This window comes from Pithys albifrons, chromosome 9 (assembly GCF_047495875.1).
Source record: "Pithys albifrons albifrons isolate INPA30051 chromosome 9, PitAlb_v1, whole genome shotgun sequence".
NCBI lineage: Eukaryota > Metazoa > Chordata > Aves > Passeriformes > Thamnophilidae > Pithys > Pithys albifrons.
The window spans coordinates 30,855,118-30,874,645 of record NC_092466.1 but is presented as its reverse complement, the minus strand read 5'-3'; the positions used below and the strand labels follow the sequence as shown (position 1 = coordinate 30,874,645).

At 39.8% G+C, this 19,528-nt stretch overlaps 1 protein-coding gene across 12 annotated transcripts in view; it reads left to right on the top strand.

Moving 5' to 3' along the window:
* Positions 1-19,528, top strand: part of ANK3 (ankyrin 3) — a 353,784-nt gene that overhangs the window by 149,605 nt on the left and 184,651 nt on the right. For 2 of the 12 annotated variants that reach the window (XM_071564345.1, XM_071564340.1), the window contains exon 1: positions 1,935-2,326. The exons of 3 other annotated variants lie outside the window; for them this stretch is intronic. In XM_071564345.1, coding sequence (XP_071420446.1) covers positions 2,213-2,326 — 114 coding nt within the window. In that variant the 5' untranslated portion in view covers positions 1,935-2,212. Of the gene's footprint in view, positions 1-1,930; positions 2,327-19,528 lie in introns of those variants that run through there. 7 more of the 12 variants (XM_071564352.1, XM_071564351.1, XM_071564346.1 and 4 more) reach the window with 6 other exon arrangements.

Sequence of the window (19,528 nt, the reverse complement as noted above, 5' to 3'; positions counted from 1 at the left end):
AGCAGCCTTGCCCGTTCCCTTCTCTAGCAGGGCTCCTGTGGTACAGCAGTCTCCTCACTGCTGCCCTGTGGCTCACTAAAGAGCCAGGCCAAAATCCAGATGCCACCTGCCTGAATGTTGCCTTTTGACAGTTTGCAGTTATGCCTTACAGCTGGAAACATGCTCTGGGCGTCCTTGGGGTATACTCTTTGCATCTTCAAAAGTGGCAATATGTTTATTCAAGCTTCTGTAGCACATATAGAAGTTGGAATTTACTGATTCTGGTTCAAAACCAAGCACTGCCTAAGTGCAACATTCCTCTTTCCACAGCACTCCAAAGGCAGCATTGTATGAAGCTTCAGAAGTCTTTGCTGGAGGAGTAGGGAGAAAGTACATGTTGATGTATATGTACAGGCAGTGGTGGGTACACACAGGAACCCGTGATTTTACTGCATCAGGAAATAAAATCCCTCAGGTCACATAACTGTGGTCTCCATCCTCGACCATTTCTTAAAAGTCACTCCAAAATAAACAACTTTTGAAACCTAGTTTGTTGGCCTGTGAACTGTAGACAAACAGCGCACTATGTGCTGCCTTTTGGACAATATACAGTGTGTTCAAGTAGTTTCTGTTTTGGAGATTTAAAAGGTTATTTTACTTTTAGCCATGTTATGTGGAAACTGAAGCAATGGGTGCATGTCCTTTACTGGACCTCAACAACCAGAACTCATAAAATGTCTCTCAGTTGAGGGAAAGAATATTTACAACCTTGTGCAACCTCTCTGGATTTTGTGCTATGGTCCAAAGAAAGCTTCAGCATGATTTGGCTAATTGCACTTCAATTTTATATTTAACTTAATCTTTACAACAGATTCTGGTTTGTTTGGGTTTTTAGGTTTTTTTGTTTTTGTTTTTTGGGGTTTTTTGTTTGTTTGATTTAGTTTGGTTTGGTTTGGTTTTCCCTGCTGGAAAGGAAAGCTAGTGCCATGTAAATATCCTGGTTTCACTGGGAGAGACTTTGGGTTCTTATCTGAGAGAAATCAGACTGCTTTTAAATGCTGATCTTCATTACTGCAAAGTGTGCTACTAGGAATACTAGGAAAGGTTAAAAGCAGCAGTCTCGAGGCAAGCTGCTGATTGTTCATATTTGTGCAGGAAAATATGGTTCCTTATTTACTAGGTGCTTGCTCTGTGTTCATCCTAGTAAAAGATCCTCCTGCAGGCCTTAATACTGCTGCTATTTTACCTTCCATAATGAATATTCAAAAGCTGCAGTCATTGAGGACTCAGGTGGCAAAAATAGTAAGATGATTGAAGCAAGCCTTGACATAAAAGCCTAAAAGTACCTTTCCAACTACATGGAAATAGTGCCGATTTCCCTTTCTGACCACGTAAAAGAATGGTGCCAGAAAATCTCCCATGAATTAAATGCCTGTTTCACACACTAGTGTGATTGCATCTTTCTTTCTGTATGTGTTGTAATAAGTATGTTAAAAAAAAAAAAAAAGGAAAAAGACAACAGGGCTTTCTGTAATCCTCTCTCACAAAATGTATTGGAATTGAAAAATGGGATAAAGGACACACTGTTAAGATATGGCAATGCATGCATTGTTTGCTACATAATGCAGTCAGGGTCTCCATGGTAAAAAGAAATTTTTATTTTATTTTTTTTGTCACCATCAGCAGTTAACCTAAAGTAGGAGCTGCTCCATTTCATTGTAGGTTAAATGGCTTACTATACAAAACTAGCTGAGAAATGTACATCATTAACACTGCATTTTTAATAGGTTTTTAAAACATGCTTGAAGATTAGTGAAGAAAAAACAATGCAGCATATGTTATTGTTCTGGAATTTTTTTTAATAGAAAGCGCTCCTTTTCAGCATTCCCCCTTCAGTGGGAGTCACTTAGACACTTCCAGCTGGTGGCAGGGGATACAGCCATAATACAGCTTTCTCTGTCCCAGCTGTCTTTTTCATTACGTTAAATGCATTACGATGGCTGCACTGTTTTATAAAGGCTCAGGTGCAGAAAGGTATAGGAAGAAACCTGCAACTATATATTTTTGTAGTGACTGCAAGCTTCTGCGAGATCTCTGAATCCTGAATGTGTTCCTGGCTCTGGTCACAGATTTCCTTCCAATCACTGGAACATTTGCTGTAAGGGCTGGCTAAAGGTGCCCCAGGAAATCACCTTTTACAAGGGAGCATTGTTATAAAGGATTTTAATGCATTATGGCTCACGCAGCATCACAGTTAAAGAAAAACAGGGATTTAGAAATAAATGCTGAGGAAGAAACTGAGAAAAAAAGAAAACACAGGAAAAGATCCCGGGATCGGAAGAAAAAGGTATCCAGATTTGTGCCAAATTCTGACAGGGATTCTTTTGTTTTAATTGTCTTACCTTGTGATTGAAGTAGCAAAGCTTGTTCCTGTGTGTAACTTGGTAGCTGTCGGGATAATTTGTTAACATTGTAAGATAGCTTTTGTAACCACGGCTGTGGGGTTTGCAAAGCAACTGAATGTTTAATTGGGTATTAGTTGATTGCAGTGATGATGCAGAAGGTGTGCATTCATTTCCCGGTTGTGTTACTGTGATAGGAAAACTGTCTGTGAGTTGAAAGTAGTTTGTAATCATGATACGAGGTTAAATGCTGAGCTTTCTCATAGGTTTAACAGCATAACAGTTTAGTCTTACATACATGTACTTAAAAGGGATGTATGTAGAGGCAGATTTTTTGCTTTGTGTTGGGACTGTCGCATGTTTGGCTTCTGAAACATTCGGTTTTGGGATAATGTTACAAAAATAAGGTGTTTCAGTGTTTCTCCTTTTTTCCTAACAGTGGGCTGGTTTACAGAACTGAGCAGTAACAATCTGTTATTAGCAACTTTCTTTTGTTAGGGAAATATGTGACTGAGATCAGAGCCTGGTTTCTCTCTGCTGTAGATTTCTTAGCTGCAGAAAAGCCTTCAGCAAACTAGGATCTGAAAAATTCAGTAGGCACTGCATTGCTCATTGTTCAGTTCAGGAGCCTCTGTGTGATTCCAGGCTTACTGTTTCTCTCTAAGGTATAAAGCAAAATAGTTACGGTTTGTGGCATGATGACAGATAAAGAGGCCAGCCACTTTGGCAGCTCTGAGGGTATGTCCTTAAAAATGACACCTTGTACTCTGCTCCAGAGAAATTAGGCCCTTCCATGACTTCTTGTCTTTGGATGTATTTTGTTATAATTTTTCAAGAACATATCAAGGAGTCAGTTGTCTTAACAGAAACCTGGATATGTAGTATTTCTGTGTGCCTTTGTGAAGTCCCCCTAAGGGAGGATTGGATAATCTTCATATGCTCCGAGAAGCAGTGCATGTGCTTCCAAAATGACATGTAGATTTCCTCTAACATATGTGCATCTTTTAGTTGGGCGAGAGTCAGCATTTTCCTGCCCTTTTCTCTTTCTTCTCTGCCATGGCAGTATTATCCATAATGAAAAGCACTCAGAAACCCACTGCCTTCTGTTCTAGTGAGCACATTAGGAGGCTCTTAACATGCTGCAGTACATTTGCTGCAGCCATCTAAACTGTGGGTATTTTTTCTGTGTGAATGTATACATATAGATCTTCTGAGTCATCTTCCAGTGTAAAGAACAGTATGGAAATCAGTTTCTGTCTTTGAGGTCAGTTTTGAGGTGCTGCTGTTTGAAACCAGCCTGAATGAGGAATGTTCCTCTTGTTTGCTGTTTAGGTTATGTGTAGTCTGTGATGTATCTGTCCGGGTGGTTTCCTTTACTGCTGAAAATTACCCCAGCAGTACAGAATTGCAGGAGCTGCTTGTGAACCCATATTTACTTATGGCTTGTGAGCTAAAATGTACAGTCTCTCAGCTAACTCTGCTCATGCTGCAGAGAGCCCACGTTGTACTTGATGTGCTCAAGTTTAACAATAGTGTGCCCAACCATATCCATATACTGTCTTTGTGTGAGGGTGCTTTCTCACAGCTCATAATTAGAACAATATAGAAGGGATATGGCACTGAGAGGCTCTTGATTCAGTGAGGTGAGACAATTGCTTTGTGGACAAAAATGCTTTATTGTTTATACAACACTGTGCTGTAGAAAGGAAATCTCTTAGCAACCAGAGTGGCACATGGATAAATATCTGCTTATTAATGTCAAATATGTGGATTTCTTTCAGTATTTTGTTTCTGCATCTTAAGAATGAGAGAAAAGAGAGAGCCTTTGCTCCACCAAATGAGATTTTTTTGATTCTGCCCCCTGACTCCTTAGTGTCACACTGTGATTTGGTAGTTTATTCCAGTTCCTTTCTGGGTTTCCTTAGGACTCTGCAGATTCAGAGCATGTAAAGGCCCTCTCTAGCAGCAGAATCGAGCAAAAGGCAGCAATGGCTTCAATTAACACATATACATTCGGGCATTAGTCTTATATCAAAGACAAGGTTTTGTTATCCAGTACATGGGGCGTAGGAAGTCCAATAATTGTGGTTTGCCATTTTGTACTTTTCTGACTATTTAAAACATTTTCCCCCCAATTTTTCCACTATGAGTTGTGAGTCACTTCTTGTTCCTCTGCACCACCCACAAGCAGTACTCGGGGATTTTTTTGTTGATCACATGATACTGCACAAAGCTAACCCTTTGCTAAAGCAGTATGCAGAAATATCCTTTAGAGTCTTCCAATCAATTGGAACAACAGAGAATGCTAATGTTTCTGGACAATTTATACAGTAAGGAGCCCAAGGCAGCCAATGGTTAGAAAGTAAGGCTGGTGGGAGCACCCAGTGTCCTAGACTTGATGATACCAGCAACAGTCATGCTGATTTATGTTCCTGTTTAGTAGGAGGATTGCAGTCTGAGGGAAATACTTCCCTGCTTTTGGCTGGTTAAGCAATTTACAGTGTAATAACCCTTCTGTTAAGGCTTGCTTCAATACTTTTATGAGAGGCATGACCTTTTTAAAAATAGACCCAAAACAAACCCCTGTATTATATCCAATCCTTTTTATTTTCAAGGTGAGGTATTTTCAAACTGCTCCTTTGCTCTGTAGAGATGCTGTGCTTCTGTGTCCTATGGGCTGACCACACTCTCTCTTTGCCTGAATACAGGACACTTCAGGCCTTAGCTGAAAGGTTCTGAAAGGTTCAGAGCCTGCACTGTAACTCATGCAATAGAAAGGGATGGAGCCAGCAAGGGAAGGGAGCACTGTGCAGGGTCTGCACTATCCAGGTTTCCCATTGATTCTGTTTGAGTCTATATTACGGCTTCATGCACTTCTGCCTCTGGATGGTTGTGCAGTGCCTTACACTGCAAATGGTTTGAGTACATCCAAGGGCAGACCTGAGCCTTAAGTGGTATCACAGAACAAGCCAAGCCACCCTCAAAAATAAGTGATTGATAGGATGGCTTGCTTGATACTTTATAGTGCAGCTTAGTTTTGTGAAAATTAGAAATTGTTTATCCTGTAATAATGTCTGGAAAGAAATTAGTTGCTTAGTCAGTGCTGTTCCTAAAATAAAGGTGAAATCGCAGAGGGTTTTTTTCACATTCTCTGTTCAGTACATAGCAGAAAAGATGGGCAGGTCTTGGCACATACTCAATGATTTATGTTTTATACAATATTCAGTAGGACTGAAGTGATTTCCATTTGTGTGTAGTGCTCAGGAGTTGGCATGTTCTTTGGGAACAGAATGATTTGATTGTAATGCAAAGTCTGGCTGCTGCTGTCCCTGAGATATTAAAGGCTGTTGCTCTTACATCCTCTACTGCTGCAAACCTGTGGGCAGCAGGGAAAGTAATTAATGCCAGTGTCACAGATCCTGCTAATTGCATCATAAGACTCATGGTGTTTAAAGGTTTTCCTTAACTTTCAGGTGTGCTGGAAAATTTGCCCTGCAATTTCCTAATGGATATAAATTGAAATGCTGTGCCAGGAAAGATCAACCTGTAGGTGTACAGCTGCTCAGTGGCTTTGAGGAGCTCCTGCATGTTCTGGGCTAGGCTCTGCTCCCAGCTCTGGGAGAGATAGGGTGGACTTCCCAACCTAGCAGAGCTGGAAACACCTCCCAGGGGCAGTGGTACCCCAGGAGGGCACCATCATGTTCTGGCTGGTGGACTCCTACTCTTTCCTTTCCCCTCAGCTCTCTAAGGACTGTCAAATGTTTTACAGATCTCAGCCATGTTAAGGTTTTAGTACAAATTTTGATTTTCATGTGCAAGTCTACCAGTTACCAGGTAAAGCTTTAAACTCAGAGAACAAGTAGAAATCCCTATCCTCAAAACAAAACACCAAAACAACCTGTAAACCAAATCTGGATTACGGATCTGTTTCATGGTATCTGAACAGTTGAGACTGGCAGTAGGATCTAGACTGGTTGGGCATGAATGATTCTTCCTTAACTCATTTGTTTAAAGGCAAAAACCTGGCAGATGTTGCACTAACATCTGGGAGCAAGACCTATGGTAAATGAATAGATCATGTTATTAGGTTCTGAAAAAAAATTAAGTCAGTGAATCTTTTCTAGGTGTGAGGAAAATTTCAGTCCCGTCTTGACTTTGGACATGATGCTCTGTCAGAGGCAAATCTGACTAAATGGAAAGGTGTTTTTGATAGACATTTAGGGGCACTGGTGGATGAGATATCTACTAACAACGTTGAATTCTTACTAGCATGAAGCTTGGTAGTGAAAGAGTGTTTCTATTCAGCTGGAAAAACAATTCCCTGTTTGAAGATGACCCCCAAAGGAATGAAACGATTGCATTGTATTGTGTGGGTAGCACTACAGCATCATTTGAAGTGGGCACTGCTCAGTGTTACTTTGTTGTTTATAAACCTGGAAAAAAATTTGCACTGTTATATTTTTATTTAAGCAGGTTTAAAACATTTACCTTTTCCTCTTCACGTTCTCGATGCCTCAGGATTGTGCAGTCACAACGAATGGCCTTTAATTACTATGCAAATGTCAGTTTGGGTTATAAACCGTGTTATACTTAATGTTACCAGCTTGTGGTGGGAGGAGATGGAGAAGAGGGAGGACTAACAATGGGCGGCCTCGTGTTATAGGAAGATGGCTCAGTGAGGAGATTTACATCTGAGCTCTCAGTGAGTGGAAATTAATCCTGTTTCCACTACTTGGTTGGAGTCTTTTATCCTTCTGTTTTTTCCACCCAGGTTTTTTGGTGTGCTGGTGTTTTGGTGGGTTTTTTTTTGAGATTGGGGAAAGAGGGAAATGGGATGCTTTTGAAGCAAAAGAAAGTTCAAATATGGTTGCTGAACAGTGATTTTTTAAAAAGTAAATCTCTTTATGTGATTATGAATATATGAATATTAAATCCTGTGCCAAAAGTCAAAGCTCTCCTAATTTCAAATTCTTAACTTGCCTGAATTGATGGCTTCAGGATAAGTCTTGCATATTTTGAATCTGTTCCCCTTGGCCATTCACTAAATGCTTGTTACTTTGAGCCAAAATATTTCTCAACTAGTGGAACTGACTGAGCACCTGCTAAAATTGAGTGATAGACTCAGACCTAGTCTGATGAAGCAAGTTTGAGAACTAAGGCTCTTGGTGTATATGGTGAGGAGAGAAATAGAGAAGGAAAAAAGTCTGAGTTGTGAATTGTATTAAAAAAACAATTCCTTCCCATCGAAAGCCTGATGTATTCCCACAGTGATATGCCTGGAAGTTCAAACAATAAAGGGCTGGATTTGGATTTGCTGCTGTTCAGAAATCTGTGCAGCTGTTCAGGCCACTGCCAGAGTGGTATCGGATTTTCTGGCTGAGGCAGTTGGACAAAGACAGGACTGTGGTAAAGGCAGAGAGAACTTGGGCCTCAAGGGTTTGGTGGGGCCCAGCATTGCTTGTCCAGTTGGAAATCTCTTAGGCCTTTTAGCTCTCTATAAAATAAAACCTCCCTGTTAGAATGGGATGGGAGAGCTGTTTCAGGTGATGACCTCCACAGAGATGGTACAGCTGCCCCATATTGTTCCTCGCTTCAGTTATCTAACTCAGGGTATAGCCTTATATTTTAAATGCAAAAAGATGGATGTCTTCAGAGGATAATTCAGTGTATGTGAGACAAGTTCAAGCAATGTCCTAATTTTCAATGTGTTGAGTATCCTCCATCCTTGCAGCTTCAGCTTTGGGCATTCAGCAGCTCAGGCTCTGCTATCTCTGGTGGATATTTGGGATCATATAACACTTTTAAAAATCTTTCTTATGTGTCTGTTGCCTGATGTGGTATTTTTGTGGAGTTCTGTTTTGTTGCCTAGTGTTCTGCAAGGTGGGTAATTACTGACCTCCATGGCAGAGGTCAGCTTTTGGTTGTCTTTTTTTTTTGTTTTGTTTGTTTTTACAGAAATCACTGTGTGGTGACTTGGAAGGGAAATCTTTAGTATTTATACAAATAAGACTAATGTGGACAGGACAACTAGACTGAAATAACAAGTTTTTTTTTAAGAAATCATAATTTTGCCAATAAACTGAAAGTTATGACTAGTTCAGTAGTATGAATTTGTCCCACGTGAGATTTAGTACCCTGAGATGTACACAAGCAATTCGGTGCATTTTTAGTATGTACCAGAACTAAAACTTTATTTTGCCTTTGTAGCTCCAGAAAAATAGAGGACATGTACTGCATAGTCACCTTCATCTGAAAACTTTAGAAAACTTATGATTTGTTTCAGCAACCTGAATGCTGTATTTTACCTAACTTTCTGGGTTTTCAGCTGTGTTCTATTCACAGTTTTGTATTTCAGCTTATTGAGCTGTTGTGCAGATACACTTTTGTGTATCAACTTTAAATCTCATTTTGAGAATTAATTTCAAAATATTTCTATTTTTTCATTGAAAATCATTCATAAATGAAGTACAAGGCAGAAGGGGTTCACGTATGTTTCTGATATCCTGGTTTATGCAGAATCTATTCCACTCCATATTAATGCAACTGAAATTAATGGGATTTTATAAAAGCGATACTTTCATCAGATCTTGATGAAAGGGATAGTAGACAAGTCCTCTGTTAACACAGTGATTTCTAATGAGTGCAAGCTGGAAATCAACGTCTGTACCTTAAAAAGTATCCACTGTCCCATCATGACAAGTTACATACTATGTCTGCATTTATTTCATGGGTATAATATGACATATAGATCCTGGTGGAGGCTACTTCAACAAAATCTCTATCAGTGGCATTTAACCTGGTGTTTCTGGTGACCCCATCTCTACCAGGAGCCAGTCAGGCTTTCAGGTGTGCCTGAGGCTTCAGCGACTAAATTAATAATTTATAAATACATAAAGCCCACTGTGATCTTGTAACTTGCTTCCCTTGTGAAGGGAGACCTGGTGTAGTGGAAGGTATCCCTACCCATGGCAGGGGATTGGAACTACATGGTTTTTAAGGTCCCTTCCAACCCAAACCATTCTATGAATTACATTCATGTATTCCACACTCATTTGTAATGCACCTATAAGTACATATACATGGATGGGATGAAGGTATAATATGTCAATTGTTTGTGTTTTTGTAAAATATTGAAGGGAAAAGTATATGTGTTTTTGAGAAATCTTGTCAATTCAGCTCTGAGGTGCAGACTTGTCCTTAACCCTGTGGCTGCTGCTTCTTGAAATAAGATGTTCTTAAGTGACCAGGCTCTGGTGGAGTGAGAGAGTTAAGAGAAGAGTCAGAAAAGGAGACAAGTAGTTGCTGAATTGTGTCATGAAAGTATTTCCTGGAGCTGCTAAGTGGTTGTTTTTGCATAATCCTATTTTTAAAGCACTGTCATTATGCAAATCCTTAAACTCTGATAGGCTACAGGCAACTAGTAACCAATATGACTTCAAGTACTTGCATAGTTCACTAATAGTGAGGAGTAACCACAAAAACCCATTTACACTAATGATGATTTGTCATGCTGGGGGTGGTGCTCTGCTAAACAGCTGCCTGTGTGACATCTTTGTGCTCTCATCGGCCTGAGTACAGCACCTCATACCCTCTGCAAGGGGGGATTTACACACAGTAAAACATCTGCAATGCATGTATGATGTGAGTGAGTTTGTATGCGTGCAGGGCAGGAGCAGGAGGGGAGATGGTGGTCAGGGATTTGGCTGGGACTCCCCCACTGTGTGTTTAGCAGCAGTTCATCCCTAGCCCTGAGTCTCCAAAGTGTCCCTGTTTCCTACAGCGCGTCTCAGCCTGTGTTAGGGAACACTCATGCTGGAAGGGGTTGCGTGGTGCTGCAAGGGCTTTAATTTCAGCGGAACTGTGTTCCCTGGGCAGTGGCTGCAGGAAAGCCTGGCTCAGCCCCTGCTGTCAGCCAGGCTGGGTCCTTAGGGAGAAGCTGTCCACAAAGTCGTTAACGGTGTTTTCAGAAGTGCTGCGGGTGTGTATAAATAACTTGTTTCTTCATCCCTGTCATTTCCAGTGTGATTTTGTTGCAATGCTGTTGTGGATTCCTAAAGGAATTAGGAATTTTTAATGAAAGACAACGTGAAAGGAGCAAATCATTAGATCAAAAAGTTTAACGTTTTTTTTCAAACTTCTGTGTCTTTTCTTTCAAAATTCTTTAAATTACAGTATCATCAGCAATTTCTGCATCTCATTCTGAGTTCACAAAGCTCAGAACAATTCACAAGTCAGTGCAGTTCTTGATAACTACCTTTCAGTTAGAGCACACTGATTTGCATATTCTAAAGAGCTTTTCTTAAAGGCAGTATTAAAATGCTAAAAGCTGATAGAATCCTGTCTGTGCCCTCTAATAAACCATACTTTTACCTGCCCTATCTGTTGTTGTTAGAAGATACAGTTGTGGAACTCACTTTCTGCTGAGCACCTTGGTTCATTTTCTGGTGAATTACTTGTAAATGTCAGGATGCAGAATAACTCCATCATTGACTTCCTTCAGTTAAGCAAGATTTTCACAGGCAGTCATCCTACCCTGTGGCATGTCCTATGTCTTGTCCTCAAGTTCAACCAGCTGGAGGTGGCCTGCAGTTTTCTCTGGGAACTTGTAGAAAAAGAGTTGTGCAATATCCCCTGGATAGATATTCCCTCCACTTTCCAATAAGAATTTATGGGGTATTTTACTAATAGAAGACAAAGATGGAACTGAGGCACTGGCTGTAGTTAGGCTACAGTCACTTTTCCAGGATGGAATCAGAATGTCTTATAAATACAGGCATTTATAGCTTTAGATGAATTTCCTTCATAGGTGGAATAATTTTAGTTTCTCATACGCAGATTTTTTTCTTTCTCCCATAACTGAATCACCTCTTCTTCTGGACCCTGCCATGGTATCTCTGAAAATGGAGTTGTTTCCAATTCATTAATCATTAGCTTAATGTTGAGGATTTGCAACCATCTCATCTACTGAATTTACCATTGGCCCATGAGGAAATATCAGTGTCTGAGTGATTTCAGTCTGTAACCTGTTCTCCCTTTGGATTTGTATGAATCTAGCAATCATCTCTGGTGCTGAGGCTAATGTTTTCATGCTCAGACTATAGGTAAATTAATGTAAATATTATTCAGAAATAGTGTGCTGACTAGACCTTGAAGCACCCATGAATAAGCCTAGCTAAGATGCTTGCTATGCCCAAGGGGAAAGATTTCCCCAAGAGTAGAGACAGATGTACCAAATGCCTCATGGTGCAGCAAGTTAGAAAAGAGACTCAATCTGTGTGTGAGCAAATGCAGCATTTTTCTGAGGAAGCCTATCTCAAAAGAGACTCTTTTTTTTGGCCAGGTGGTAGCAGACAACATGTTTTGGAGTGTGGATGAAGAGTTTCCTTTTTCTTACACAACTCTGAAAAGTTAAAACATCCCACAGAGAAGTATTACTGAGAATTGAGTGGGAAAGGTTTCCTTTATTACATTTTTACCATCTAAGCAAAAAAACAAACAGACAAACAAAAAAACCAAACCAAAACCCAAAAAAACATCTTCAAGGAGAATTAGTGAATGCACTGGATACCTGCAGTCCTAGTTTTTCCTACCACTTGAGTTAATTTGAAACCACCAGCACTTTGAAGCTGTTAAACATCAAAATTCTGATAAGTAAAGACTGCTGTTTTTCTACCAGTCTGAAAAGATTAAAAAGATGTTGAGAGGAAAACATGTCTTATGACAGTGGGTGCACAATCAAAGTTTCTAAGTAGGGCAGCCTGAGGAACAGCCAACGCTTTTTAACAGTTATGGGAAAGTATATGTTGTTTGATGTTGGTATCTGATATTTTTCTGTCTACCTTTTTAGTAATATCAGACTGTCTGTTTATGCTTAAAGAAGGCTTAATAAATGTTTTGCACAATCAGCACATACTGCCCACATAAAAGAGAAAAGTATGCAAACTTCGAAGTCATCCAGGCAAAAAACAAAGAGAATAGGAGGTTCTCCTACAGGCTCTTTCAGTGTGATCTTAAGCAGTTTATTTAATCTCTGTTTTTCCTGTCCATAAAATGCCTCTATATTTTTGTTCTTGTCCATTTTAAGGATCTCTTTTCAAATGGCAAGCACTGACTGGTCTGTTCTGGATATGTAGAATATATTTTGCATGTCTTGCATAAGGACTACTGGTACAAAATAAGGGCCATGCAGGATTTATAGTTGTTTAATGACCTCTGAGTTTCTATGTGCTGCCCTGGTGTGTGACCTCTTGGCTGTGCCCACAACTCTCAGGAACATTTTTGCTGGTGTCCGGGCATAATTCTGGAGAAATGTGTTTTTAAAGAAGTTTGTGCTTTTTAAAAAGCCTTTGGTGGGGAGGAATGATGCATGGTAACAGTTCTAATTATAGTCCTTAGTATTGAGTATAAATAGCCAATTTACAGTTATTTAGTTTATTTCTTTTAATATAATGTACCAAGCCATTGACCGAAGGCTATTTTAGAATGACTGATCCTCCTAGTTAAGTTGCAGATAGAAACCCATATTGTTTGTAAAGCTGTTTCAGAATTGTCTCTGTTTAGCCCACCGAATGCATGGAAAAGTAGTCCAAATCCTGGTTTTAAAAGGGCATGCATTTAATCTAAAAAGGCTAAATCTAGTGTATTTTATAATGTTGTATCTCCTTGTTGACCTACGTGCTTGTTATCCTTGAAGCTAAACTCAGTGAATTGTGGTCAAGTCAGAGGTCCAATTAGCAGAACCACTGAACATATGCAATAAATTCAGCTTGAAAGGCCACATGCACAATCTGCCTTGGGTTGAAAAGCCAAGAGATGCTGTGACCAAACAAGATCCGCAGGGAAGCTGTTCAAAATCATAGCCCTTTGTTCCCAACAGCAAAGCTGCCCCTTTCTCCTTGTTTACTACTGAATGCAAATGAGCAACAAGGCTGGTGCTCTTTTAAAACCAGCCAGTTTGAAGAAAGATGAGAAAAAGGGAATGAAAATATTAGCAAGGACCTTAATAGTGAAATGGGAACAGTGTTTTAAAGGGAGCTACAGGAGGAGCATTGAGGCAGCTGACCCAGAAGTTTGGTTTTATCTTGGCTGTAACTAGGTGCTGGGAGATGAACCCCTCATTCTGAGGAACTCCTTATTAGCCCAAAATGTTTTGTCCATGCTGAGTCAGGAGATAAAACGCGGGAGGGAAGGGAGCGGAATAGGAAGGACAAAGACAACAAAAATTCAGTCTCTGCTGGGACCTGGGCCCCACACCCTGCTGAGTTCAGGGAGGCTGCAGTTCCTTTCAGGACAGTGCAGACAGGCTCTCTGAGCACCAAAGGCAATGATAAGATGGTAAAGAGGACATCTCTCTTCCCTGAGAGCATCGGCTGTACTGCAAGAGAGCACACCCAGAGTGCCTGCAGGGCCGCTGCTCTGAGCGCGTTGCTGCCCAGGGACTGCAGTGGGCCTGGCCAGCCCCTCCTCCCCAGGCAGAGATAGGGCTTGGGAGGGGGAGCAATGCAGGCACTGGGGGCGGCAAAATGATAAAACCCCTCTAGCTGTGGATAGCAGGGTGAGAAATTTAATTGTTTGGAGGACATCCAAGCAATTGCATCTGATTAAGTCCTTGAAAAGATATCTCTTCTCCATTATCTGGTTGCATGAATTTATGCAGTGGATATATAGGCTAGTGCTTTGTCAAGGTCCATATACAAAGAGTTAATGACAAATTAATCAGGGCTTGTCAGGCTGAAGATATTTCTGGTACAATGTTGAGCAATTAATTTACACCCACAAAATATCATTTGTTCCCTAAAATTGCAGTCTGCTAACCAAAATATATTCTTTTTAGTTCTTAAAACCTAGGGGTGAAAACAAAATTTAGCTTAATGTCTTTCTGTGTCTGTCTTTCTCATTTGCAGCAAAATTTTCTCACATTTTCTTGACAAGTCAAAATCTCTGTCCTAGTTTTCATAAGACATACTCTCTGTGCCTGCCTGCATGGTTTCCTAGAAAATAGTTGCCCGGATGAGTTGCTCAAGAAAGGAGCAAAGGTAGTATCCCAAAATGAAAATAAAGTCAAAGATTGTATTCAAACACAACACTATCTTATGGAAAGATTGAGGAAATACACAAAGAGAAAAAAAAAAACTGGAGGGGAAACAGGGGGAGATTGGTCAAAGCTGGCCAGCAAAATCCATGCCAGAGCTTTTGGAGATTTCTGACTGGGGCTTTACATTAGGTCTTCCTACTGTTGGTTCAGTTTTGTCTATTTCAGTTATTCAAAATAGCATTATCACTATTTTTTTAGAAACATGCATATCAAGTAGTGGCTGTTGATTTTGTTAATATCAGTTATTTTATGCATTTGTTACTCAGATGAATATTCAGTCCTATGTCTCTTGGATAGTTTTGTTCATTCAAACATAAATTGAATATATGAAGCCTTATTAACACGAGGGCTGCCTGGAACCAGCTTTATTTCCTAGGTAGCCTGTTACTGCAATTCAGTAAGTGCCATTGTCTATAGTTCTTAGATTTGACAGTCACAGTTTAGGGCTGTAGAGCTTTAGGGAGGATTTTCGAGCAGTGAAATTTAGGTTTAACATGTAGCAACCTTATTTTGAGTACATCCTGCTGCTTGATGAGGAGACATTGGTGGCTGCTCAAGGCAGAGTTGTGGCAAGAGAGGACAAGGGCAGAGGTAACTCAGAGGGAGTGTATTAACCAGCCTCAGACTGACAACATGCACTTACTGCAAATGGCAGAACCAGAATCCTTGATAGCAGTGCAGTAATAACAATGGTGGATTTTGGACTTCATTCTGTAATGAGAAAAGGGTAGGTATGTTTTTTGGGAGTTGGTATCCTGGCACTGCAGGCTAACAGTGCAGTGCTGGCAGTGAAGGAAACCTGGTCTTTCAGGCTTGCAATGTTAACATACTGCTGGTATTTCAGAGAAGAATTTTCTTCTGTTCTAATTACATTAAAAACATTAAGATTTCACTTTAAAGATGCCGTATGTTTCTTAAGTCTGGTTGCATTGTACTTGGAAGTATTTTTTAAAAACATTAGACCCATGGGCCATGACATTGTTGCTTTTTCTACACGATGCTGACAAATGCAGTGGAAATGCACACAGGAGCCCAACCATTTGTAGCATAGCCTGCAAAATGAGGGGAACTCACCTATCTCATTAGAAATAAGGGCTTAAATCTTTCCCTCTAGAGAGCTAAGTTCCTTTGCATTAGAGCAAGGAAAGCTTCTCTTTGCTTTACTTTTAAAAACCTCTAGCTGCTGAAGATGTATTGGCTGTTGCAATTGAAATGCATGGGGGAAAATGATGCTAAGTGCTAGGCGCAGGTTTTAGTTTTCAGTAAACAAATTTTTTTCTGACTAGACAGGCTGATCAGCTTTATGTGTTCAGCTGATAGTAAAGAAAAGCTTGGAGTGGCTTCTGGTTTTGAAATCTTTAATTTTTACTTCTAATCTCAGACAGAAAAACATACAATAAAAAGATGCACTGTTGTTTCTTAGAGCTCACAAATGACTAAACAAAGTGTATGATATTTTTGCTTTTGTTGTCATGGGTCTAGTTAGTCAAAAGTGCTAAACATTCTGGCAAAGTTTTTAAGTGCACACACAAGCTTAAGCCTATTTGTAATTCAGCTGAGTACAGCAGGGAGCACTGTTTAAGGCTGCATGTTTAAGGCTGAGACCAGTCTGAAGTGATGCACTGGGGGCCATCATGCTCACCACATCAAAAGAGAGAGTTTTTAGGAGCCCATCCTAAAATGCTCTCATTTATCCAGCTCTCGGCAAACAAGGATGGGTGTGAGCACCTGCAAGTTGGATCTGACAGCATTTACCTTGAATAGTAGATAGAAATATTGGGGAATCTGATTAATTAAAAAATTTGGTATTTCAAAGACATTATTTTCTTCATAAGTGGTTGGTTTTGGTTTTTTTTAAATACCTACTGATTTGTACATCAGCAAACAATGATCAAATACAGACAGCAAGAAACCTTGAAGAGCAATGATAAGTCCATTATAAATGGCATGGAAGGCCACCAATCACTGAGCCACAGCTGATAATTGCACTCTTATTATTGATTTAACCATGCTTCTTAAGCAGCTAATTAACTCATTATGTGGATAGCATTACAGAGTTATTAATCCAATATGTAAAGTGTAAGTATATGAATTCTTCTTTGGGTAGTCATTTGTATGCCAAAATAACTGTAAATTTGGAGTATATTGGCCAGATTTTTAAGGTAAGGTTTGCTTAATTTGAAAAATATGCTGAAATTCACAAATTTGATTTAAGCTCAACAAAGCATTTAAGTTAATAACAAGATGAACATGTTCTGAAAAAGAAACCAACACCAAACAAAGCAACCCATAAAATGCTGATTTAAGTTTTAAAAATTAAAAAGTCCATCACTTGAAAGTTTTGTTTTGGCATGTTGAACCAAAGGGTTTCTTTTTGTTTGTTTCTTTGTATTTTGCAATTTCTTTTTGAGTTTTTTTTTGAAAGCTGAAAGTTCTGATTGCAGTGTGTTATTTATATTCAGAGAGGGATTGCTGAAGTAATTCCTGTGTAATCTGGTAAGGGTTTTTTCCTAGATTTTTTTTTTATTGCTGTGAGTCAGGGGAGCCATTTCAATCACTCACACTGCTCTCTTTGTGACAGCCATCCAAATACATCATGGCCCTATAGCAAAATCAGTCTTGTGAAAACTATTAAGGATCAGCTCTCCCTAAGCCTTCAAGTGAAAGGAAATGAGTCCAAGGTGATTGTATATTAAGCATGTACTGTCATTCTTGACACATCTGTGTTCTAGAGACTCAAATAAGCAGTAAAATAGTTAAGTATCAGTGTTATTCACATGAGTGTGTGCTTGGTGACATTGCACATGTATATCTCATTTTGTAAAGCAGAGCAAATTAATTTTCTTAAGTGTTTTCTTAAATCCAGGAGTGAAACATGAACATCTCCATTATCATTAATACAGGCACTTCATGCTGTGTGCTCTTTTAGTGGCTGTTCCATTCAGTACTTGCTAATTACCAGTCTCTAAAATCCAGGCTGCCTGCTGAACTGGGCTGAATTGTGCATCTGGAGGTTCAAGGTCCTTCACCTTGCCATCCCCTGAGGGGAAGGCTTTGCAGGGAGGTAGATGCCAGAGTGAGGCCAAGGGCAAGAGAGAAACACATCAGTTCTCTAGGCATGGTGATTTAGACATGTGCATTTCTTTTGTTTTCAAGAGAGTAGACAATTTTTTGGATGTTTTGAAACCTTTTAAAGACTGGGTGAGGTTAATGGAATCAAACTTAAGATTGCTATGAAGACTATTTAAAATCACAGCTATTATCTATTTTAATTTCCTCTGCTGGAGTGTACCCCAAAACAGTCATTATGTGGAGGGTGTAATCTCTGAACAAATGACATGGTGGAATTAATGAAGAATTAACTATGATCATACGTTATAAACAGAGCTGATTAGAATCTACACATGCCTGGGTTTTAGAAAGACTCCTTTTTCACTCAGCTTTGTGCTGCTGAGATAGGACCATGCAGCTCTCATTTCTTATTCATTGTGTGAGTATAACATCATTTCCTCTGAGGTAACGCTGCATCTCTTAGTGTTCATGGCAACCAGACAAAGAATTAATCTATTCTTCAACTTCTCTGTGTGAGGAGGGTAAGGGAGAGGAAAATAATAATTTTTTCCTCGTAATTTTCCTCATGTCCGTTTATCTGGTATGCTTAGCATATTTCACTCCTATAACCTAGAGACTATTCTTCAATATCCTAGGTGTGACAAATGAGAGACAGTATTGCAAAGCTGGAAGAAAGGGAATATCTGTCCCCAGTAGCTGTGGCTGCATAGTGGTGTATGCAGCATGGAATGCAGCTACTGTGCTCTGCAATTTACTGTCTTCATTAAATCAGACAAGTGTCAGGTGAACCGTATAAATTCCATCTCAATTCACTGTGGGCTCCATGCACACTGTTCTTCCTATCACTTTATTTAACTTCCACATGTATGTGTTTAATAAATGAATACCATTATAAATTACAGTGATTCTTTCAAAACAGTAATGTCAGATACTGTGATCCGTGAGTATTTTCAACCTTAAAGGGAAAGTGGTTCTGTCATTTTAAAATAGAAGCAGGTCCTGAGCTCTCCTAATGTCATTGGGGACAGGCAAGGATTTGTTTCAGAAGCTGCAGTGCAGCACCAGGCAATGACTGGACATGCAGCTTGATGATTTTGCATCACACAAAAGCACTGGCTTCCCTTGTATCGCCTCAATGCTCTGATCACCCTGAAAAGTGAGACAAAAGAAATGGTCTCCTGTATGCTGACCTTCATTGTAACAGCGAAAACCTTTCGTTATTTCATCGTGTTACTTGGTACCCTCAAGGGCAATGCATCTGAAAGTAGGAAATTTCATTTGCAGAAAACAAGCATGCAAAATTTTCATTACATAAGGAGAGGTAGATTTTTTCCATGTATATTGTGTGAATGTTTGTGCTTCTCAAAACATGTATACTTGAGGGATGCTTAAGCAGTAACTTCTAGGACAGCTCTTTAGTCAGAGACCATTTTATCTGTGTAATTTGTTTTGAAATGATAAGAAGTTGCTTCTGAAGTAGGAACAAGTCAATCAGATAAAGCACTGTAAGTGAAGGAATGGTTTGTTTGAATTAAACCAAGATGTGTTCAAACGGTAATTTCATATTCCTAGTGTGCTTCTCAAGTGTCCTCTGCCAGCAGCACTCTGCACTTGTAAGGGCCGGGCACCCTAACTGTTAAATAATTAATAATTTGTTTGGAGGGTTTCTAGCAAAATCCTCAGAAATCCACATCCATTCATGTTCATGACATTAAATGTTTGGTGCTAAAAGATTTGGCCTCTCTTCTCTTTGCAAAGGTCGACATTGGGGGTGTGAGATCAATCTGTAACTTGTACAGGCGTTCAGCAATTACGGGACTGTGAATGCAATGGCTTTGGCCAAAGAGTAGCAGTGAGTGTAAAGGGGCCAAAGCACCCCTGAGGGACTGTGTTCCTGTTTGAAGGTCACAGAGCAGTCCCCAGCTGGATGTCACAAAGGGAACACTGCAGCAGCCTGACTGCAGGTCATGATGCTTCAGCT